General features: G+C 30.3%; 2 protein-coding genes across 2 annotated transcripts; one reads left to right on the plus strand and one right to left on the minus strand.

Moving 5' to 3' along the window:
• The first annotated feature begins 655 nt into the window (after positions 1-655).
• Positions 656-4,950, plus strand: LOC108475205 (protein unc-13 homolog). The gene is made up of 5 exons (XM_017777191.2): positions 656-1,541; positions 1,721-2,605; positions 2,710-3,165; positions 3,271-3,457; positions 3,601-4,950. Exons 1-5 carry the CDS (start codon positions 921-923, stop codon positions 4,566-4,568), a joined length of 3,117 nt encoding a protein of 1,038 aa, XP_017632680.1. The 5' UTR covers positions 656-920; the 3' UTR covers positions 4,569-4,950.
• LOC108474524 (protein NRT1/ PTR FAMILY 5.2-like) lies at positions 4,663-10,348 on the minus strand. The gene is made up of 4 exons (XM_017776473.2): positions 10,059-10,348; positions 7,905-8,122; positions 5,891-6,456; positions 4,663-5,786 (listed from the first exon to the last, which is right to left on the minus strand). The coding sequence occupies exons 1-4, from the start codon at positions 10,171-10,173 to the stop codon at positions 4,901-4,903; spliced, it is 1,785 nt and encodes a 594-aa protein (XP_017631962.1). The 5' UTR covers positions 10,174-10,348; the 3' UTR covers positions 4,663-4,900.
• Positions 10,349-26,221: the final 15,873 nt, after the last annotated feature.

The following is a 26,221-nucleotide window of genomic DNA, read 5'->3' on the forward strand; positions in this document are numbered from 1 at the left end:
AAAAGCATTTGATCCATCAGCACATTATGTTAATATTTATTTAATCATTATATTATTAAAAAGAATGAAATAAGTTTAAATTATAATAAAGTTAATATTCAATGTATAAAAATATTTTGAATTTTTTTAAATACAAGTCAATTCTAAAAAAATCATTTACATTAAACTTTAAAAATATTAACTTCTTTAAACAATAAATTATATTTTTAAATAATAAATGTTAATTCGAGTAACATTTAACGTATAAAAAATGTCTTGATTAGGGACCTTCTTATGTCAATCCTATGAACTCAACTTTGTAGTTTATGATTGTTATACCCCTCATAGAATGGGACACATGGTAGCTAACCCCTCACAAGCTCCTCAAGGACCTTTGGCCAAACTAGCTCACAAATAGTTCGCGAATATAATGACATTGTCACCTAACCAATCCATAAATAGAAGAATAATGTGCTTTATTGCACTCGAACTCACGTCCTCTTATATTGACAATAATATTCATGTCAATTGAGCTATAACTCAATCGACAATTTAAACCCAAGACTTAATCATGAATAGAACCAATATTTGATATATATATATATATATATATATTCTTAAAATAGTATTTAAAAAAAATAAAAATGGGGAGGCTATGTTAAGTGTGAATGACCAACCTATCTTTGCTGATTTGAATGGTACTACAACGTTGTTGCCAAACCCATCAGACAAATCCATGCTCTTTTTTTTCGTTCTCTCTTTTCCTTCTTTGACACAAACATGGTGTCATCCATAACCAACAAAAATTATTCTCTGTATTTTTTGTATTATTCTCATTCTTTATAAGAAGAAATGTTATCCTTTTTCTGTCCCTTATTTGTCTTGTCGGATATTTTCCCATTCTCCGCCGGTCACTGAGTTCTCCCTTTCGCCCCTCCGTCATGGTCCAATCCCGTCGGGAGTTCTTCTCTGGTCCTCTCTATGGTTTGACCACCTCCCCCACCACCTCCTCTAGCTCCGCCAATATCGACCTTGCATGGCCTTTTGGCAAACTTGAAACTATCGACCATGATGATATTCGTGAAACGGCTTACGAAATCTTCTTTACGTCTTGTCGTTCATCGCCGGGTTTCGGAGGTCGGAATGCTTTGATGTTTTATTCATCACATGAGAATCAGCATAATCATTACGGGGATGAAGGGAGTTCGGGTGGGCTATCATCACAAGGACCGGGTTCACCTAGTCGGCGGGCTAACCATGGGGCGGTGAATGCCCCTTCCAGTAGGGTTAAAAGGGCTTTGGGGTTGAAGATGGTGAAAAGACCACAACATACTAGAAGGATGTCAATGTCTTCTTTGAATTTCAGCAGCGATGGCGGTGGTGGGTCGTCTTCGCCATCGTCGCCTGGTTCTAGCCCTGGTGTCGGTTCAGCGTTTTCGACGTTGTTGGGGAGGCCTCGACGACCTTTGACATCGGCGGAGCTTATGAGACAACAAATGAGGGTGACAGAACAAAGTGATAATAGGCTTAGGAAGACTCTCATGAGAACCCTTGTTGGCCAAGTAAGTATTGTTTGTGTTTATGTTCTTCAATTAATTTCCCAATTCATTTGTTCCTTTTAATTGATGTGAAAAGTAGCATTATAATGTTTAGATCCTTAGGATTGAATTTGGGATTGATTTGCAAGCTTAATTAGGTGCTAAATGCTGCTGTTTAATCTCTCCACGTTGGTTTTGAACAGACAGGTAAGAAATCAGAGAATATCATTCTTCCACTCGAGCTTATTCGATTTATTAAACCATCTGAATTCAACGATCCGCACGAGTACCACATTTGGCAAAAGCGTCAACTCAAAATCCTAGAAGCAGGCCTTCTCCTCTACCCATCGGTCCCTATCGAGAAATCAAATTCTTTAGTGACGTGTCTGCGCGAGATAATCCGTTCCAGTGATTTCAAGCCTATAGACATTAGCAAGAACTCTGACACGATGAGAACATTGAGCAATACCGCCATTTCTTTAGCTTGCCGAAGTACCAACGGTTCTCCTAACAATGTGCCCCATTGGGCTGATGGATTCCCTTTCAACGTTCACCTCTACACTTGTCTCCTTCAGGCCATATTCGATATCAGGGACGAGACCCAGGTCCTTGACGAGGTCGATGAATTGCTAGAATTGATGAAAAAGACATGGACTACGTTGGGGATCAATAGGCCGATTCACAATGCTTGTTTCACTTGGGTGCTTTTTCAACAATATGTTTCAACTAATCAAACGGAGCCTGATCTTCTTTATGCCGCATATACTATGTTGACAGAGGTGGCAAACGATGCTAAAAAGCCGGATAGAGAGGCATCGTATGTGAAACTATTGTCTTTAATGTTGGATTCAATTCAAAATTGGGCAGAGAAGAGGTTACTTAGCTACCATGATTATTTCAACAAAGGAACTACTAGTGGAATTGAAAGTCTTTTGCCTTTGGCATTATCTTCAGCAAAGATTTTAGGTGAAGATGTTAAGATCATGGAAGGGGAAGGCGGTGAAAATGGGGATATAATGCTTGTGGATTCAACCAGTGATCGTGTAGATCTTTACATTCGATCTTCTGTGAAAAATGCATTTGCAAAGGTGAGTAATGTACATTGTAGGCAACCATCTTGACCAATTACTCGTTTTTTCGGCATAATTTTCATTTACTCCTTAGTGTTCTTTTTTTGTTGTTGTTGCTATAGATGGTAGAAAATGAAAATGCCGAACTTGCAAATACACAAGAAAAGGAAGAACCTAGTGTAACTATATTAAAATTCGCTAAAAAAACTGAGATGTTGGCCGAGAAAGAGAAAGAGCTTTTTAGTCCTATATTGAAGAGATGGCATCCGGTTGCAACCGGAGTTGCGGTTGTCACACTACACCAATGTTATGGGGTACTGTTGAAGCAACATTTGTCTGGGACACGTATGTTGAACAGCGAAATAGTTGGGGTACTACAAGGGGCTTCAAAACTAGAAAAGGTTTTGGTTCAGATGGTGGTCGAAGATTCCGTAGAATGTGAAGATGGAGGAAAAGGAATTATTAGAGAAATGTCGCCATACGAGGTTGATTCAATCATATTGAAGCTTTTGAGACAATGGATAGATGAAAGGCTAAAAAAAGGGAAAGATCTTCTTTCTAGAGCAAAAGAAACCGAAGTCAGTCAATTTCTTTGTAATTTCTTTATCGAGTTCATAACTGAGAAAAAGAAATTAATAATCTTATGGTTGAGCTTACTAATTGGTTCTAGTTTTATGTTGTAGAATTGGAATCCCAAGTCCAAATCCGAACCATATGCGCAGTCCGCTGAGGAGCTACTGAATTTGGCCAAGGAAATGGTGAAAGATTTCTTCGAAATTCCAATCGGAATTACCAACGATTTGATTCTTGATCTAGCTGAAGGTTTAGAGCAGCTCTTCCAAGAATACACTACCTTTGTAGCATCATGTGGTGAGAGTCACCTCGTTGTGTTTCATACACTGTTTTAAGCCTACTCGATTTCGTGGAACAATTTTAATTATTCTTAGCAATAAGTCGATAACATATAGGGATGATGTATTTCTCGTTTTTGATTTTTTTTTTTTTTGTTTCAGGGTCAAAAAAGAGTTATCTCCCTACACTTCCTCCTCTAACCAGATGCAACCGAGACTCAAAATTCTTCAAAATCTGGAAAAAGGCCAGTCCTTGCAGTGTTGGAGTAGAACATATGCATCGAATTGTGAATATGGATGGTCACCATTCTCGCCCATCGACAAGCCGTGGCACACAACGCCTTTACATTCGACTCAATACCTTGCACTATCTAATCACTAACCTCCCTTCTCTTGATAAAGCTCTAGCCACCTCTCCTAAAGTTTCAACACAAAACAATTCCAATGGAAGAAGTGGACGCGGTGCTTCATATTCCTTCTTTGAAAATGTTAATGCATCTATTCAATCTGCATGTGATCATGTATCAGAAGTTGCTGCTTACCGCCTTATCTTCCTTGACTCGAATTCTGTTTTCTACGAGAACCTTTACGTTGGTGACGTAGCCAATTCAAGAATTCGACCTGCAGTCAAAATTCTAAAGCAGAACCTTACACTTCTTAATGCAATAGTCATAGATCGTGTCCAAGCAGTAGCAATGAAAGAAGTCATGAAAGCATCATTTGAAGCTTTCCTCATGGTTTTGCTCGCTGGTGGACCATCTAGGACCTTTAATCGGTCAGATCATGAGATGATCAATGACGATTTCGACAGTTTGAAAAGGGTATTTTGTAATTGCGGAGAAGGATTGATATCTGATGATGTAGTCGAAAAGGAGGCCGATACCATTGAAGGGGTTATATCATTGATGTCTCTATCCACCGAACAACTAACGGAAGATCTCAGCATTATCACTTGTGAAACTAGTGGAATAGGTCTTGTAGGCACGGGGCAAAAGCTACCTATGCCACCAACAACAGGAAGGTGGGATAGATCCGATCCAAACACAATACTAAGAGTTTTGTGCCATCGGAATGATCGAGTCGCCAATCAATTCCTAAAGAAGTCATTTCAGTTGGCAAAAAGGAAATGACATATGTGATACAGGTAATATTGTATACATTTTTGCATTTCCGGAACAGATTCTTTTTGTTTTGGGGGGGTGTGTTCATAGCATTGGTTCTCAATGATCTAAATTATATTCTTTTTATATTGAAAGGAAACTAGAGCGCAAGCACAATGTATCAAATTCGGTTACCTTAAATGTTATATAACAAGATCTTTTTGGGGGGTAGAGATAGCTACTGTGCATTTTTCTTTTGCTTCATTTTCAATTCTTTTGTAACATTAGGCAACCTTTTAATTGTTCTTTAACACATAGCATTTCAATGGAGAGTATAAGTGATATTGTTCAACGTTGTTCCATCAAGCTATTCCTTTTGCTGCTTCTTGATTTGATGCTTTTAATCTCATCACCTTCAGTTCTTCCGTAAGCACGTGCATTGAATCCGAAACTTCGGCCTTGTAGACATAGAACCTGATCATTGCCATGAAGAAAATGAAGTTCAAGAAGTTGAGTACTGCGAAAAATGCGTAGTAGTAATCAAGATGAGACTTGTTTAGGTTGTTCAAGATCCATCCTTCGTGACCGTCCCTTTGAGTGATATCAGAAACCGTTGACAGAAGGAAACTGCTGAGAAAATTCCCGATCCCTAGACTTGTTGATGAATAAGAAGTACCGAGGCTCTTCATGCTTTCTGGTGCTTGATCGTAGAAGAACTCGAGCTTAGCCACCTCTAGAAATGCATCAGCTGTTCCCATGAGCACAAATTGGGGAAGTAGAATGAATATGGTTAATGGAAGTTGGCCTCCATTTTCAACTAAACCATGTTGCTTAGCCACATTGAGCCTATACCTCTCGGTTAAAGAAGCAACCGCCATGATTACGAAGTGAAGAACAAGGCCAATCCCCATCCTTTGAAGTAGAGTGATGCCCCTCGGATTATTAGTCCATTTCCGGATGACCGGAACGAAAAAGCGATCATAGAGGACGACACAAACAAGCATCGAAATCGTCACGAATCCGGCTAAACTCGCTGGGGGAATCTTAAAGTTCCCTATATGTCTATCAAGGGTGGTGCCTTGTTTTATAAATAATGTATTGATTTGTGCAATCATGGTACTTGGCACAAATGTGGCAATCAAGATTGGGATCATTCTTAACATTTGTTTAGTTTCCTCTACCTGGGTTACTGCGCTTAGCATCCATGGATCTGTTGACCCAGTTTTCACAGCAGCTTTATTCAAAAACCTGCAATTTACACACCCAAAACGAGTAAATTGAATTGTGTTTTGGGTTTAAAACCGAGTTTCGCTCGACCCTAGTGACTAATGCGAACAATAATTAATACTAACCTCAAAGTTGGTGTCGAACCGATCATGAACTTCCCATTCCTAGCATACTCTTCCAAGTCAAGTTCATGTAGTTCTTTAGGGTCACTAGGAAGTGGCACCCTCCATTTCCTAGTGGCAGCCACTATGACCATAGCCATCTTCGTGAACGGACTCCCGGCAGGCACCCGGTGCCGATAAAACGGGGTGCCAGCTAAGAAAATCATAACAGAAATCACGAGCCCGAGCGTGGGTAAACCGTACCCTAACGTCCAACCGACATTGTCTTGAATGTAAACGAGGACCGTGTTGGCGAAGAGTGTCCCAAAGAAGATGCTGAACATCCACCAATTGAAGAATGATAGCTTGCTAGCCTTCTCTTTCGGATGGAAATCATCAAACTGGTCGGCGCCAATCGTCGAAATGTTCGGCTTCGTGCCACCAGTTCCGATGGCTAACGTATATAATGCACCGAAAAATGTGGCTAACTGTAATGTTGATGCCTTCTTGCAATCGTCTATGTTGGCTTGGTGACAAGGTGGTGGTTTTAGTCCAGGGATTGATACTGATAATGTTAGCAACGACATTCCCTGTTGATCGAATAATTGGGTTAATAAAGATTAATAATTAAAACGTGGAATGGTTTTCACTAAAAGATTAAAGGCTTAAAATCACTTTAATTATTAAAAACACGTTAATTAGAAATAAAATTTTGACAACAATAAGTATAAAATATTAATAAATGTGCTTCATCAGTTCAATCGAATTTTCTTTTATCAGTTTGATAAAAAACAGTCAAAGTGTGTTATTATTATCATCATCATCAGCATCAACTAAGCTTATCTATAGCCTTGGGCATACAAATTTTCAGGGCCCACTCTACTATCATTATTTATGCATACGCAACAATATTTTTTATTACCATTATGTTTTTTTTCCTTTTATAAAACTTTTAACCATAAATAATTTAATATATTTTTTAAACATTTAAGTTATGGTATAGTATTTTTAATTTACTTTAATATAAATTCTACAAAATATAAAAATTTATTTTACCCATATTTTAAATAAATTTATTTTTCAATTTCAATTTCACTTTGGACCGATAGCATGTGGGTCTAATTCAATGTGAATTGATATACCAAATTGACTAAGATATGTACAAAAATATAGACTTTGTAAACATACAAAGTTGAAATTATGACATGTGGTCCACATGTTTGACAATAATTTCCAACCAATAATATACAGTACCTTAGTCATTAATCATCATCTATTTATTGTCTTGTAATAATAGAAGCAAAGTAAAGAATATATATATTTAAAGTCTCACATTTTGTCCATGTTTGAAAATTCAATTATTTTCTCAGTGATTTTACTTAAATCAGTCTTTTCTTTGTTCTCTTTTGCAACCATGTGCTCTTATTTGATATCTCAAACCATTAAAATCAACAATGTTTCTTTTCTTGATTGAATGATTGATTAAAAAATCTAAAATAATGAGTTTAGGTTTAAAATTTTAATTATCATATGTTCGAGGGATTGAGATAGAGATGAAATTAGAATTTTTCGTATACTTTCTTTTAAGGTATTAAAGTTAATTATTTTATTATATATGTGATGTGTTCGTAATATGCATGCATGAGTATAAAAATATCTTTATTACGAATACGTCATGTATATATAATAAAAATGTCTTATGTAAGATTAGTTAATATAAAAGCAATTTAACTATTTTTATCAGTGGGGTTAGGGTGTTTTAAGCAAAGCTGGCGAATAGGCTTAATTATGTCCTTTGTTTTTATACTTTTAAATTTTGAAATTTAATTTTTATTTTTAATTCTAAAATTTTAATTTTATATGTTATTTTCAATTAAAATTAAAATTTAAAATTTAATTGAAAATATTGTTAATTGGCTTCTGAATATTAAAAATATCGGATATTCAAATTTAACAAAACTAAAAACCCTAAATTTTAAAAGTTGGAAAAGTAGGAGAAAAATAATAAACCCTAAATAATAAAATAATGAAAACTTACAGTGACGTAGATGAGAGAGGCGAAGACAAAGGTCCAATAGCGTCCAAGATGAGCATCGGCAACATAGGCACCCAAGATTGGGGTGATCCAAATGGTGCCCACCCAATTGGTCACATTATTCGCTGATTTCACTGTGCCTTGATGCAGTTTCCGAGTCAAATATAGCACCAGATTCGACGATATTCCATAATACGCCATTCGTTCAAACACTTCATACACTGCACAAAACATGTTGGATTCGTATTAATTAAGGATGTTCTTTTTCTAACAAAGCTGCGCTCACACTTTCAAAAACGACAAAAACGAGAAAATAAGGCTTTTCTATGGTGACTGTCTGTAAGTTCCTTGGGATTTAACACTATGTCCTCTTCATGCACATGTTATGGTGAATTACTATTTTCATGAAATTTAATTTCTTAGAAATCTAACTTTGATTATTAATATTGTTGAATTTTTAATAAATTCATGTTTATTACGTTATTTTATTGGTTAAATAGTTTTCGAGTGAGTTTTTATTATTATTTTAAAATGTCACGCTAATGAATTTAATAGAATAATTTTAACAATCTCAAATATAAAAAAAATACATGAACTTAGAAGTATGTTTTAATTTTTTTAAAAGAATACTTTTTCACTTATAAATTACAGATTTTATTATTAATATTATTTTAAATTTTAACTTAATATTTTATATAAAATCCATAAAAATTAAAACCCTAAACCTCAAGTAAATTTAAACTCTAAACTTATCGGATGATTTAAATAATTCTCAAACCGATAAAACCAACTTCAAGAGGGGTAGACAAGGTTTTAGTCTTAATTTCTTACTCTTCTCAAATTTTATAATTTAATTTAAGACACAACCATCATTGTCTTTCTCCCCCCCTGAAATTAATGACTTCAACCTTACAAAACGAACATTTCAATTCGAATTAATTTCTTATTTTCTCAATTTTTCTTACTCAACATTAATTTTCGATACTTCATTGTCATCATATGTTGATAAGGGTTTTTTTTTTTTTTTTAATGTAGGTCCATGATGGACACGTCCATGGGTGTATGAAAAGAAAATCAACTTTTATTTTTCATTATTAATTGACGAAGAGATATTTTTTCATATATAAAAAAGACATCATAATTCCACGAAAGAAAAACGCGTTGCAAATGTCGAAATTCGAATTTAAAATATTTATTTATTAAATATTATGAATTCAAGCTTTGGAGAAAGGATATAAGACAGAGAAATGGAGGTGACATTAAATTAGGTCTTAAATTTGTGGAAAAAAGGAAGCTTCTTCAATTTATTATGTGGTAGTTGAAGTGTTGAACCAAATTAATGCCTTTTTATCAAACTTTTTAATTGATAAAAAAAAAGTACTAAAATCATCATGTTTTGTCTTTAAAAAAAGTAAAATCCAAAATGACTTTTCTCTTGCAATGAATCTATTAAAAGATTATTGTCTTTAAAGAAAAAAAAAATGAAGATTGAAAATATATTACACTTGAACAAGGCCGACAGTGGCTTTGGTTATTTAAAATTTTGTATTTTAGTCCTTTTTAAAAATTTAATGATCTAATTAAATCCTTTTTATGTAAAACTTTTAGTTTTACCTCAAATTTTGTTATATAGTGATAATAAAATATGTAATAATCCAACTTGATAATCCAACCTGAAAACCCATGGTTAATTTATGGGCTAAATAACCCTAAGATGCTCCATTTGAGGGGACCTTTCTATCTCTTTTCAGAACTGTTGATTTAATACATTAATAGGTATATTAAGTTTTTTCGGTCAATAATGATACATAAACTATTAATTTCGTCTCATTTTACCCAAAACACGGTACCCACTTATTAAAACGTAATAATTGACACATTCTTAAGTACAATATGAATTGTACCTAAATGAGAAAAGTAACATAATTTGAGGACTAATTTTGTAGTTGAGTTATTTAGGAATAAAGCAAGAGATTCCAAATGTTGTGACTCAAATCCCAAACGTATAGAATTCCACCAACAGGGAGAAAACGAAGAAAAGGAGAGAAACCCATAACTTTCTCGGCATCTTATCCCGAGATTAATTTCACCTTTGTGCCAAAAGGGGAAAAAAAGAAGGGGGGGAATTGCAAAAACAAAAGGGATGAAGGTTTTTACCAACAACAAAGGAGCAAGCAGTCCATCCACCTCTCTTGGATCTACGAACTGGGTTTCCTTTAAGATCCACAGTTCCATCTTGTGTATAATCATCTATTCCTTCTTCAACCGCCATTGATGAACAATAAACTGAGCTTCTATATGTATATAGATATATATTTATAAGAACTAGTTTGGGTTTCTTTTTAGTCCTTTATATAGATACTCATGCATTTTGCAATGGGGGGAGTTCGTGCATATCCATCCCTTTTATAGACATATGATTTGATTCTCTAAAAGATACTACCAATATCTTCAATATATATATATATATATATATATATATTTGCATTTTCCACCCCTTTGGTTTGACTTGGATTATGAAAGGCCTTGCCTAATTTTTCCTTTTTTGGATTTATTTTACATTTAAAGAAAAAAAAGGGTTTATTGCACGAGCTTGCCTAAAGAAAATCGAATTTGGTTCGATTATTTTTTAAAATTAAAAAAATTTATGGGTTAGAAAAGATTTTGGGTGAAATAATTTAAATTAAATTATTAATTTATAAAAAGAAGAAAATGTAATTCTTTCATTTAACTAAGGGACTGAAAAGAGATTAAATTGAATTATTAAATTTAAGATGAGCTAGAAAAGCAATTATACATTTAAATTAGTGCCATTCGAACTCTAGTTTAAACCGAAGAGCAAAGGCATAGTGGAGTAAGGGACTTGACCACCCCTGTATTGGTCAAATCACATTTTTAACCTTTCTTAAAATTAGTAATTCAATTTAAGTCCTTTTAACATTAAATTGTTAGTTTCGAACCCCTCAAATTATTTAGTCCTCGACGGTGGATACGAAATACCTAACTTTATCCCTAATTAAGAGATAAACGAATTTTAATGGAAACTAATTGAAGGCTTGTGTGATTCAATTGATAGCAATGTACTTACAACATTTACATACGATTCCGTCGAAAGCGAGAACATTTCTAAAACTGACATGTGATTAAAAATGGTACTAAAAATACATCTACACTATTTTATTCACATGATTTTAAATATTCCAAATAGCTACAATGTTTAACATTTAGGCCAAACAGCAACTATGAATATTAGATGTAATAATAAGGTACATTACGTTAATAGGGAGAGAATTTAAGGTAGCCACAAATCCCGAAAGAATCATTTTTCACGAACAATAAAACAGACAACCAACCCTCTAGTAGTGAATCTTAGGATTAAGTTTTAGAGGGACTTAACTAAAATTTTCAAAATTTTAGAAGTTTAATGAGATTTTTTCAAAAAAATGAGGTCTAATTAAACTTTTAAAAATTTTGTGAAATTAATGAGAATTAAAAAAAAAGAGAGCCCATGTCTCTTTTTTAAAAATATTTATTTTTAATATTTTATTATATTTTATAAAACACTTGTCAACCCTTTTATACTTTAGAGTTTAAAACTTCACTAGCAGAGTGTACTAAATATTTTTTCAATTTATAAATGAAATTTTATTTATTAAATATTACTTTCATCTAATAAAATATTATCAATATATGTTTTATATAAATTTAAATATTTTATTAAAGCAATATTTTAACTAAAATTTATTTTTATATTTCAATCTAAAAAAATTGTTATAGAGAACTAATTTAATAAAAATGTATTTTATATTTAGATAAAAATTATTATAAAAGATAAAACATAAAACATAAAAATTAATTTTACAATAAACTCGATTATTATAATAAAATATGATTGTCATAGTGAGGGTTGAGGATTCCGATTTCAAATAAAACTTATAATAATAACATAAGAATAGTCTAAGCAAGTTATCATTAGAAGCCATTTAAGTCCAATATTTGTTTGCAAGCAAATGGCGTAATTGAGCGTCTGTTTGCAAGCAATTAAGTCAACTCTCTCCTTCAATTATTCTACATATATAAATTAGAAAGAAAAAAATTCGAGAAAATGTTAAATTTAGTCATTAATATTTTAATAAAAAATCGAATTTAATCATCAATTTTAAAAATGATCGAGTTATTTTAAAATATTGAGCTTTTATTGTGCCTCCTAATAAGAAATTTTCTTTTAATATAAGAATATATATAATATTATATAGAAGTTAAATAGTTTAGACATAATTATATGTTTTTAATTTACCACTGCTAAACTTATTTATTTGTCAATTAGTCCAATTGATATGACACTAAAATTATTCTTTTACAAAATTGATTTTGATGATGGATTATTATATGTATTCTGTCAACGTGTGTGAAAAAGTGTATTTTGAAAGAGAAATTAAATATAAAAAATGAGAATAATATTAAATTTGTTCATGGCAACACTTAAAACAATTTTTAATTAGATAAACTTCACTCGAATTTGAATTTTAGCCCTTCAACTTTACAAAAAATTATTTTAGCTTTTCATTTAATTTTAATTTTTAACCCTTAGATTTGAAATTTATTAATCACCCTAAAATAGATGTAAAAGTTAATGTTTTTTAACTTTATTGACGTGGCATGCATGTAGATTGCTACGTGAATTTTTAATAAATTTTTAAAATATTTAAAAATATAATTTAATTAAATACCGATATATCATTCACGTGACAGTTCACATATATGCCTTATTTCATCCATAGTTTAAAACTGTTTGATGGACAAATCTATTATACCTCAAGCACATTATTAATTAGATTTAATTAACATGAAAACGTACCTCCTTTTTAAAGTAAAGTGTGATTGTCATGAAATTATGACTAGTTTTTTAGTAAATCTACTATTTTATTTTAGAAAAAGGGTCTCAGTCTGGATCTTACCTTTTGCTTCCTTCTCGATGAACATTACAATTAATTATCGCAAATTGGAGAAGAAGACAAAAATAATCAAAATCTAGAGAGTCAATTAAGACAATCGATAGCTTAAAAGATAATAAATCCCATTATTATATGATTAACTCAAAATTTAGTCTAGTGTTCAATTAATGCAATTTTTTTAAAGTTTCTTTATGTTGAAGCTCGGCTTGCTTTGGAATGTTTGAATTTAGTTTGGGATCATAAATTCAAGCAAGTAGAATTGGAAAATGATAATGCACAGCTATTCGAAACTATTCAGAACAGTCTCACAGTAGCAAATAATGTCGATGAAGTTAAAATGATTCGTAGTTATTGCTCTAAAGCTTGACAAGTCAAATTTAAAGACACTCAAAGAGATAGTAATAAAGTTGTTGATTGTCTTACTAAAACAGTTGGGGGTGATTTAAATCAATTGGTGGTCATTGAAGAACTTCTAAATAATGTTCGTGATTTATTGGAGGAGGATACTTGGAAGCTAATAAAAGGGTGTAATCTTGCTGCTTCAAGTCCTTTATTACTATTAGTTGTTTGTCCTAAATTCTTTTCTACAAAAAAATTTTAAGTTTATTACGATCTGACCATCAATACTATTAGTTTAATTATACCATCAATACTTTGAATGATGAAAATATTATGGGTTTAGGGTTAAATAAATCTCTTTTAAAAATTTAAAAATTAATTAAGTTTTCATAGAAAATTTTTACTAATTCAATTTTAACATAATAATATTAATTTATTAAAACATTGATAGAATTTAATCGTATCTTTTTCTAATATAATTAAACGATTAAGTAAATGACGAAATGTGATATGCCAAGTAAACTTAATGTTGAAATGGCATTTTGCATCGTAAAAGAAAAGACATACACTTAAGCTAAGCAAGAGGAAGATAAAAATTACCTTGGAGATTAAAACACGTATTGTAAGAAAAGATACTATCAAATAGAAAACAAAATGGAAATTATAACGACTTTCTTGTCTGACTAATTATGTGCTCCAAATTAGGATCTAAATGTGAATAATATTATATAGTTGAGAATTAATAAAAGGATTAGAATTTTCTATAACAAGGATTATAGAATTTTCTGTAATATTTAAAAGTTTTAAATATTTTAATATTTTTAACAATCTCTTATAATTTTTTATAATTCTTAATAATTTTAATTGGTTTTCTATAATTTTTTATAATTTTTAATAATTATTTTAAAAAATTATAACCTGGACAAAAGGATGTCTAGGTTTAGTTTGGAGTTGCATTTTAGTAATTTTTAAGAATTTTTTATTTTCTAAATATTTAGTGACATAATAAAATAATACGTTAACATCAATGACACATGGTATTTCATGTGTTGTCGATTGCTTACACTCAAATAGTCATGTCAGTAAAAAGTTATGGTTATGATTAATGCTAACGAGAAGCTGGGTTAATTAATATTTCAACTTTAAGAACTCATTTGGGTGAAAGTTTTCGATAAGAACTTAATTAATATTTTAATTTTTTAAATATAATGACTTATTTAATCTTCCAATTTTATAAAAAAAGTTATTTTAACCTTCTATTTAATTTTTCTCTCTTTTAGCCCTTAAACTTGCGATGTTTGTCAAATCACCTCAAATAATGTGACACACACATGGATTGCCTAACACAGAATGAGTATTTTGGCATATGATCAGTTGGAATGAGCATTATGAAGAAAAAATTCCATCTGAACATTTTATCCAAAATAATTAAGGGTGTTGACTATTTAAACTAACTAATGATATTATAAAAGCAAAGGAACAAATTACATCAAAATATAGTATAGATATTGAATCTTAAATTTAAACATAATAGAGGAATCATAACCATAATTTGACATAAAATAATCTATGTCTAACACAACCATTTAACAAAAATTTAAAATTATTTTTAATTAAAATTTTTAATTAGAAAAGAAATAATTATTTTAGTGAACATATGATAAAAATTATAATATAAATAAAATTAATTTAAAAAATGAACAAAACATTATAATAAAGACAATTTTTAAATGAATAAATCCCGTGTGACATTTGTGTTTTAATTGCTTGCTTTATGTGGATTTAAACAAGGGGTAATTTCATATTTGGTACATGTATTTTTATAAATTATCTGATAAGGTATTTATATATTGAAAATGTCCATTGTAGTACCTGAACTATCAATATATATTTTTATTATGGTATATGCACTTTCATAAAATATCCAATGTGGTATTTAAACTATTAATGTATTTTTTATTATAGTACCTAGAGTTAACAACGTTAGTACCTAGAGTTAACAACGTTAGTAAATTGATAAACCAACCAATGAAATTTTGACACAAAGAAATTTTTTTTCAAATTATCAAGTTCACATGAATAATATAATATTATGTGAAAAATTAAATAAAACAATAAATTAAATTAGAAACAAATAATTAAACATACGATTAATAAAAAGAAGTAAATACTAAACTTAAATGAAAATACTCAGATTTTCAAGGATAATATTTTTAAAAAATATTATTTAAAATGAAAAACTCTTTGTAGAAGATGATCTTAAACGGAGAAGATGACGTGTTTGCTTATATAAGTTTAAATTTTACTTCTTTTTATTAACCATATATTTAGTTATTTATTTTATTTAGTTTTCACATAATGTTATTATATTTATGTGGACTTAATGATTTGGTGAAAAAATTTATGTATTGAATTTTCATTGGTTGGTTTAGGAATTCAGTAACGGGTGTTAACACCAAGTATATTGGTATCTGTGTTGAACAATTTTTTATATATTAAAAAAATTTATGCATGTGTTTCACCATGACAGTGAGTGTGTTTCTTGATATTACAATTTTACATCCTACATTGAAATTAACAACGGGAAGAGAAAATAACCTTGAAAGTATATCAAACACCAATGCCACAAATTTTTTCTTATTTTAATACTTTTTTATATTTTTTAGGTTTGTAAATAAATTTTAAAATGTTTTTTATAATTTAAAAATTACATCTTAAATGAATCTAAACAAATTGACCTTAAACTATGACTTAAATTTTAAATTAATCTCAAAAGTTTAAATTATTCTAATTAAGACATCATGTCATCAATATTTTAACTATTAGGTTGTTCTGTCAACCTAACATTAGCTTAAGCATTAAATACTAGCTAAAATTAGAGTTAGAGTTTATTTAAAACATAATAATCAAATTGTAAACATGTTTGTACCTACTGTATTGAAATATTGGATTTGATGTGTTAAAAAAAATAGGCTAATGATAGTGTATGTTTTTTTTTTTAAATGTTAGATCTAAGTTGTTCATATGATAATCCTACGTGTTCTAAATATACTCCACATCATATTCAAGCCGGAAATTAAAACCTTAATTGACGACTATGTTGATAAAATGATTAATTTTTATAATAAGGATAAAGTAGCATTTAGTTCTCGAACTTAGTAACTTTTCTCAGCTTGGTCCATTAACTTTTTAAGGTCCAAATTAGTCCCTAAATTTAATTTCCATTTAAAAAATAAAAAAAATTAGGGATTAAAGCGCCATGTCATTATCTCTTAACAATGTTTAAAAATGATTAAATTATTTGATAGAATTCAAATTTAGGACTAATTTGAACAAAAAAAAAAACGTTTAAAAATCAAGTTGGGAAAGTCGTAAAGTTCTATTCCTATGTAATACCGATACTTTAAGGATTCAATTAAAATATTCTAAAGTTCAACTGCTAATTTAAAATTCGAGAAATAATTTAAAGATGTATAAATGAATGACAACTTTTTTGTATTTAAAGATCGTTTTATAACAAACAAAGAAAATGAAGATCTAGAAATATACACCCAAAAAGAAGGCCTTTTATTAATATTTATTAGGTGGGTAGTAGACTATAAGGAAAAAGGGATGACAAGCTAACACTTTGGGACCAATTGTCAACTCTATAATGTAAGGAAATACTAGCTTTTTCTAGTGTGGACCATTTTAAAAAGATGCCTATCTAGGAATCTTGGATTTATCATTTGACCTTTTCTAGGAGAATCATAGATTTAACACGTAGATTGTTTTTCACGTGTGATTTATGTATATATTACGTCAGTAAAATTAAAAATATTAAAATTTTTAATTATTTTAAAATCAATTGACAAAAAATATAAATTTAAAATTTTAAAAAATAAAAATTAAATAAAAACTAAAATAATTTTTCCATAATATCATAGAGTCCAAAAAACTATTTTGCTTAAAAATAAGGCTTAAACAAATAGCATGTAAAATTAGTTGAACACCATCACTAACAAGAGATTCGATAGTGGATATTAGTCAAATAAACGTGCAAGATATAATCAATGAAATTAAATGTATAATAATAATAATAATAATAATAATAATAATAATAATAATAATAATAATCCACATCTACAGCTCACTTCTAGATGATTAACATTATTGAAATATATTTTCCTTTAATCATTGCATCAAATCCATACCAAATATTTATTCAAACTTGAATACGAAACTTACTCTGATGGTTTTCTTGTTTGAAATTTCAAAGCTTTTAATCTGGACAAATTTTAATTTTAGATCCAATAATTCATGTTTTATTTGTCTATTTTTATGTCATAATTATATATATATATTTAAGTTGTTATATGCTTTTGCTGATTGAGTCATAACTCGATTGACATAGGTATTGTTGTCAATGTAAAATAATATAGGTGTGAGTGAGTTGAAGCGTATTATCTTCTTATTTATAGATTGGGAAAAGTTATGAATAGTTTTAAATGTTATGTCAAAAAGATTATATATGATTAGAATATTGTTCATAATTTTTTAAAAATTTTGATAAGATAAAATAATTCCTATCTTGTAGATTTTAGTTATAAAATATAATGTAATTATATCATGTTTATAATTATTAAATATGATCTTAATTGTAAAATATCAACATTTTAATTTAAAAAATAAAAATAAAGACAAGTAAAAAAATCTAGAAGGTTTTTTTTTTTTTGGGAATTGTTTTGGTACCAAAAGTCTGAAACACAGCCAACAAATAAATTAAAAATTAATTGATGCATTTACAAGAAACAGGTGGTCAATTGAGTAGAAGGTTAAGCATGTAAGGATAATACTCTCAACAATTATCTGGTTGGTTTTTAATTGAGTAATTTTTTTTTTGGAAATTGGATGGTTTTTCGTCAATTTTTTATTTTTATTTTTTGTTTTGAGAGTATTCAAGAATAATAAATGATTTTATGTGTCGATTTATATAATAAGCCAATTTTAACCCGGGCTCAAGACCCAAAAATAAATAGAAATAAAAACCCAAAATAAATCTTAATAGTTCACTAATATGTCCATTTACATATCAGGCTGAACCAAAACTAACTCTAACCCAAAAACATGACAAGCCCAACATAAAAACAAAAACAGAAAAGAAACCCTAGGACTAGCGCCACACGTGCCACAGCCTCTCCGCGTGCGATCTGACATGCCTGCCACCGCCACAATCAGTCACTCTATTGCCACCTGCAAAGAAATGAATACGCAACAGCCAACATGCCAAATAGAAGAACACAACAAAGAAAAAAGCAAAATATTTGTAATGAACAACTTGTAAATTCGGCTATAAAAAAGCCACAACATCTCCTTGTATTTTTTTACGCACACGGGCAAATAAAAAAAAGAAAGAAACAAAACTGAAGTTTAAAACGTGTTTGTTTGTTCTTTTTCTCGTTTCTTTTGTTTTCTGTTTATTTTTTTAAATCTATTTTAAAAAAAAAACATAAGTTAAAAAGGAAAAGAGCCTAAAAAGGCGTACTTGAGGGCTTGTGCTCCATCGTTGTGGATGACTGAGGTAGCCACCTCTGATGAAAGGTGGCCAGAAGTCAAAGGGTTTTTCGTTTGTTCAGAGAACTTTTGTTCGAATATTGGAAATTTTAGCTTTAAATCGGGCTTAGGGAGAACAAATACAAACTAAAAGCCCTTTTTTTTGAACTTCGGCGGTCGAGCCCAATTGGCCGGAGAAAGGGAGAGGATGAGAGAGGCTGATAGGTTTTTCATTTTTTTTTAAAGAGGATGGGTTGAAATGAATTTTTTTTAAAAAAAATTCGGCTTAAATAGTAGCATGAAACGACACCATTTCATTTGGCCTCCCCAGATGCCAAAACGACATATATATATATTTAAGTTGTTATATGCTTTTGCTGATTGACTCATAACTCGATTGACATAGGTATTGTTATCAATACAGAAGAATATGGGTGTAAGTGTGTTGGAGCGCATTATTTTCTTATTTATGGATTGAGGAAGGCTATAAGTAGTTTTAAGCATTGTATCAAAAAGAGTAAATATAATCAAAATCTTGTTCACATTTAAAAAAAATTGATAAGATAAAATAATTCCTACCATGTAGATTTTAATTATAAAATATCATCTAATTATATCATGTTTATAATTATTAAATATGATCTTAATTATAAAATATCAACATTTTAATTTGCAAAATAAAAAAAAATAAAGACAAGTAAAAAATCTAGAAGGGATTTTTTTTTTTTGGAATTGTTTTGGTACCAAAAGTCTGAAACACAGCCAACAAATAAATTACAAATTAATTGATGCATTTACAAGAAACAGGTGGTCAATTGAGTAGAAGGTTAAGCATTTAGGTACAGTATTCTCAATAATTATCTGGTTGATTTTTAATTAAGTAATTTTTGTTAGAAAGTAGACGGTTTTTCGTCAACGTCTTAATTTATTTTTGTTTTGAGAGTATTCAAGAATAATAAATGACTTCACGTGTCGATTTGGATCTGTATTGTTTTAAGTTTTATATATTTTTTTGTCTGTTTTTCCATTATTTAATAAATCTTTAGTTTTATGTCTGTTCTCGTAGCACGTTTTTTAGTCTTGCTTATACATATAATCTTAGTTTTACAAGTGATTTTAGGGATGATTTTGTTGTTATCCTCTCTAGTTTGGTGAATGTTCGATTCTTGCGTTATTTTTGCTCGTCACTATAGATCATCCGTGTTTGATTTCCTTATCGTATTAAGTGCTTGCATATGTCGTGTCTGAGTTGTGACAAAGCCAATTGTCAACATGTCATAATGTTTTATTGATGCTAAGGCTAAAACTTTTGTTGTGTTGATGGAGCTTGTTCTTTACCATCTATGACAAATATTTGCTATTATTTTCTCTTTCAATTGTACGAATTAATAAAGTTATCTTTAAAAAATATTATGATTGAAAAAAGTAAAAATAATATAATATAATATTTTTTAATTTTAGAACTTTGATAGTTTGAATTAGGTTTAAATATGAGGAAGGCCTTGTACTCTTTTAAAATTTTAAAAATGGGTAAACTACACCCAATGTCACTTTAAAATGTGATTCTTCTTATTTTGGTTACTCTAAAATTTTGTTCTTTATTTAATCATTCGAGATAAAATATTTGTTTAAACTAGTCACTCCTGTTAAAATCTTCAGTTTACTACTAATAGATTACTGACGACATGTGGCACATTAGTCAATTGAGTGACAGCATGTGGCACTTTTTTGTTGACTTTTGACTAAAGCTTACGGTTCTCTCTATAATTAGTCCAAAACACTTTTTTTTGAATTTTAATATTAAAATATTTTAAAATGTATTTTAAAACTTTTATTATCGTTTTAACTCACAAGTGTGGGATGAAATGACCCAAAGGCACTTAGGAAAGCCTTTTGAAATGGGTAAGGAAGACATGTTAACTCAAGGAGCCCTTTTGTTTTTAGGTACAAAAGTGGACTTACAAGCCCAAATAAACCTAATTTATTATTGAAACTCACATGTGACAAATAATTTTTGTGGGAAGAAAAATATATTGATCTTGTGAAAGGAAAATATTTTGTTTTTGGACCCAAAAATTTTATAATTAAATTTTGATCTTTTTATTAAAATTTTCGATTTCACCTTTGAATATGATGAGTAAAAATTGATTTGGATAAATTATCAAACCGGTGAAATTAAGAATCAATAATTTATATGAATTTGTATTAGAATTTGTTATACTCCATCTATTTAGATTAAAATTTATTTAAATTGATATAATTATATTTGTGATGCAGGTAAAAATTTATTTCATTTTATTTTTCTTAAATAATTTTTTATTTATGCATCGGAAGGTGTCTCGAAATATTAATTCAATTAATGAAAAAAATTAAAAATAAAATAATGACACGATAATATACATAAAGAGGATTCACATATAATTAAAGTAATTTTACACACTTAAATGTAATTTTTATATAACTAATATTTGAATAATTAAGCTTTTGAAATCAACAATACAGTTATATTTGCATATAAAATTTCAAAGTAATCTAATAATTTTATCACATCAATCCTTAATATTGTGTCTCCTTAATAATATATATTTAATTGTTAGAAGTTTTAAACATAAAACAAAGGTTGCTCTTCTACTTTATAAAAGTTGTAGATTTAATCTCAGTACTTTAATTTGGTCATTTTTCGTCTGTAACACTCCAACTTTCGGGAATTCTGTGAATGTTGATAAAATTTCATGCTTTGATTTTGTCATTTGTGAGTGAAATTATGAAATAGGACCTATGTGAAAATGTTTGAAAATGCTATAGGCTAATTTGTAGTGGCCAAATAAATAGTAGTGCAAAATAGGAGGATTTGCATGTCAAACCTCCCATTTTACATGAAGTGGCCAGCCATCATGTTGTTGTAGACAATATGAGCACTTGATATCCATAATTCATGGTACAAATTGATAATGGGTTAGGTAAATGTTCCATGATAATGGATTAGGTAAATATTCCATGATAATGGGTTAGGTAAATGTTCCATGATAATGGTTTAAGTAAATGTTCCATGATGGGAATTTCATATCTTTTGTATTAAAGAATTAAATGGATGAAATATGAAATTTTATTAAAAAAAAAGGGGTTTAAAGAACAAAGTTTTGTCCATCTTTGTTCATCATAGCCTAAAGTTAGAGAAGAGAAAGGAGAGGAGAAAGCTCTTGAATGTTCGGTCACTTGGGAAAGAAAATTGAAGGTAAGTTCATGGTAGTTTGCTTCTATCTTGATGTTCATGAGTTCTTCTTGATTCTACCTTAACTCTTGAAGCATATTTTGGTTTTTAGTTGTGTTGTAAGCATTTAGTCATGAATTAAAATGAAGGAAATGGTTGTTGTTTCATATTCTTTTGATGAAAAATGGAAGATAGGTGAAGTTGAGCCAAACAAATGAGCATGCATGTGCCTTAGATGCTAAGGGGAAAAATCGGCTAACATGTTGTGCTTTAAAATGATGAAATGGAGATTATACTTAAGTAAAATCATAGATATGTGATGATTGATTGGTGATATACATGTTTAAATAACAAGCATGCAAGTTAGGTGTGAAAGAGTGATTTGGTAATAAATCTGCTTGGGACAGCAGCAGTAACGTGACTTTGGAAAATCACCATAAATTGTGGGAGATAAGTTAGAAGCTGCATAAATTATGTAATTAAAGCTTAATGAGTCTATTTTCAAATGAAATAAACGAGAACATATTTTGAATTCTGTACAATGAGAAATTTGATTCGTAATGAAGAGTGGTTAGATTAGTCAAACAGTGAAACATGGGAAACTTTAAGAAAAATCTGGTATTGATTGGCTAAACCAAAAATTCTGAAAATTTTATGGATAAAAGATATATGAGTCTATTTTCAGGTAAAATTAACGGCACTTTATTTGGAGTTTCGTAGCTCCAGTTATAAATGATTTAGTGACTGTTGTTCAGGAAGACAGCTTGCAGTGAGCTTATGATTATGTGGTAAACATTGACAAAAATTTGTTAATGAGTTGCTTATTGATTTCTTATAAGCTTACTATGATCTGTAGGTGTGGTTGGCCGAATATTGTAAGGGGTTAATACGTAGTTCGTATTTGAATAGTTAGATTAATGTGTTAGTAATCCAATTGTAGGCAGTTCGTGTGTGGATCTCGTCAGCATATCGTCGCAAACAGGTGTGTAACTAACACCCTCTTTCTTAGTCTGGATCGGTAAAAGTCAAAAAGCCGAAATACCGAAAACCGATATTTTGTATATTTGCGAGTGTGCGAATGCTCGTGAGGTAAATCGATTAATGTTTTTGGTAAGCTGCAAAATTTGGACTGCAAAGTGCATGATTTTTGTGCCCTCGATATTTTTGGGCTTAATGGGCCAAAATTGGAATGATGGGCCAACGGGCCCAATTTGGTAAGAACCCTCGGTACATGATTCTGTTAGTACGTGAAAAGTAGGAATATGCATGAAAAACCCTAAAATAGATAAATTACTGAAATACCTTTAAAAGTGGAAAATTTACAGTTTTACCCCTAGTAGATAAATTACCAAATACCCCTAGGGTTAAATTGACCTAAATGCATGTTTGATTGTTGTTATTTACTGCATGCCATGTTGTTATTATCGATGCATGGGATTGGGATATTGACGAGGAAGTCTTGAAAGTGGCTTGTCCACGTCTTGGAGGCTTTGCCTCAATTTATCGTTAATCGAGCAAAGTGAGGTTGCAACTGTGGAGTGTTAAATGGGTGGGATGAGCTATTCCCCACATGGAGTGTAGGGCTGGTACGGGTGGAGTGTAGTGGTTGGTGGGTTGAGTAGTCTCCCAAATGGGCTTGCATATGTTATTGATGTTGCATGTATTTTGAAATGGGCCTATGGGCCATATTTTATTTGAATAAGGGCTAAGGCCCGGTTTATTGTAATCTGAAAAGGGCTCGTCCAAGACCACTGTTACCTAAATGGGCTTAGGCCCAATAGGCTTGAGTGACTTGGGCTTTGAATGGGTTTTCTTACACACGAGTTTCCTAAACTCACCCTTTTTATTTTCATCCACGCAAGTAATCCCTAACCATAGTGGGCTTGGAGTCGTGAGGGAATTGGAGTGGCCACCCGCTCGAAAGTTTGATTTTCTTCTGGTGAACTGGACATTCTTTTATTTACGTTTGAAGTTTTGGGTTTTTAAATGTAATAAGGCCGCTTAATTATTTTTGATGGTTTTAATATGTATTACTAAGATAAGTATTACTTATTTTAACTGTTGAAATTGGATAGCTTTAGGGAACGTTTTCAAAAAAAAAAAACAACAATTGATTTCAAAATAACACGACAACAAGCAAAGCTTCCGCAATGAAAGTATTTTCCAAAATTAATCACTTTTCCTAAAATGACTTAATCAAATCGGTTTCTAGAAATATACATGACGTTAAGGTGTGGCAATGGCGGTGTGCATGTCTAGGATTGGATCCGAAGGAGCTTGGTACTTAAGTAGTCCGATAGACTCACCTCTTCTTTTCCGGTTTCCTACCGGTGCATGACTTCCATTCACTTTAACCTATAATGAAATTATCTTTTAAAACACTAAGTAGGTTTTTCTGGATCAACAATATAAAATGTTTTGAATGCTTCGATGTGGCATATCGGATCCGGCCATAACGTCTGGGCCGGGTTCGGGGTACTACATCGTCTCTGTACTTTTGAAAATTTAAAATTTCAATCCCACTAAACGATAGCTATTAAATTCATTTAATTAAGTTCTATTATTTTCCAATTCTGATGCGAGAAATATATTATCATATGTGTAAAGCCATGTTAGGTTGTTATTTTCACATATTACTGACTAAAAATTCAGCTAATGAATTAATGACAGTCTTTTGCCTCAAAATTGAAATTTCAAAATTCGATAGGTATAGGGACCTAAAATGATCTAATTGGAGAATACAAATTAAATTTATAATTGTGTGCATAGTGCAAGACTAGTAATTGCATTTAAACAAACATATTTAACTGTTATTATTTAGGTCAAGACCAAAATCTCAAAATTAAAAAAAAAAAACATGAACTAAAATTAACCAATTTGAAAAGTATAGGGACTAAATTTGATCAACTTAAAGTACAAAAACTAAATGCATTACAAAGTATAGAAATTAATAACAAGATTTAACCTAAAATAAATAGTCAAGTATTTTAAATTTATCAATATCATCCAACTTGCCATGCACACAAATTTTCGAACAACTATATATATATAAAGGAGAATATCAATGAAGAATTTGGTAATGGCATGAGATTCTAGTTTGGATTCTTAATTTATCTCAAACATTAAAATTACTAAATTACAAGTTGTCGATAAATATAGATATATTTAAAATTCGATTTACGTGTTTTAAATATGCTCAAAATAACAATTAGATTAACAAAATAACTTAATTAATATACATTGATACTATACAATTAAAACTTTTTAAAGTTTAGGGATCTAAGTTATAGTTGATGTTTAATGATATTAAACCTTTCATTATATTTTGGTTGTTCGTGTTTGAGCTAATTAAGAAGTAAAAGAAATGTTTAGGATGGGTTTGGATGAGCGGTGCGGTGTGGTGCAATGTAATACGTTTAGTTTACTTTTTGTCTCATGTTACAATATTTAATATCACCGTTACTGTTATTTTTACACTAATAAACGCACCGCCTATTTAAACCTATCCTTAATGTAATATTTGATACTTAAATTTAACAAATCTTTTAATGTGGTGCTTGAACTTTTAAAAAATTGATTTTGATACCTGAACTTTAACACTGTTTATCAATGTGGTACCTTAACTTTTGACCTATCAGAACACATAGTCTAATCATAAGTTGTCAGGAAAAAAACTATCAAGTCAAGGGACATGGAGACAATTATACCAATTATTTTAAAAGCCAAAAAAAAAAAGAAGAGACGAGTAAAATTCTCAAACTTAAGGCTTATTCTTATATTTTACGGCAAAAATATCTTCTTTTTAATTAAAAGGCATTTTTCTTATCATAATTCAATTCTCTAATGGTGTAAAGAACTGAAAATGACAAAAAAACATTAAATCTTATTAAAAATGACAGCAATTGCTGTTGACAAGAAATTAGGTATGGAGTTTGCTGGATGAATCGATAATCATGAGGATTGCTAGTGTTCCTCCAGCCAATCCCATAGCATGGACTGAAAAATGGTGGTTGGTCTATTATCGAAAGTAAAGGATGGTAGTGGTGAGAAATATTGTTGCAGTGTGTTGTAATAGGGAAGTTACCCAATGAAAACTCAGAAAAATAGACCAATTTCTATCGGTTACTGTTTTTATTTTCAACCAAATATAAGGTTGAGAAAAGAGAAGATGAGCAACGAAATTATACGGAGCTGAATAAAGCAAAGGAGAAAATCAGAAAAAGAAAAAGAGACTATCAAAAGTTCAAATAAAAACCCATTTGAGAAATCATAGATTTCTAGGA

Source organism: Gossypium arboreum, chromosome 3, assembly GCF_025698485.1.
Source record: "Gossypium arboreum isolate Shixiya-1 chromosome 3, ASM2569848v2, whole genome shotgun sequence".
NCBI classification, from domain to species: domain Eukaryota; kingdom Viridiplantae; phylum Streptophyta; class Magnoliopsida; order Malvales; family Malvaceae; genus Gossypium; species Gossypium arboreum.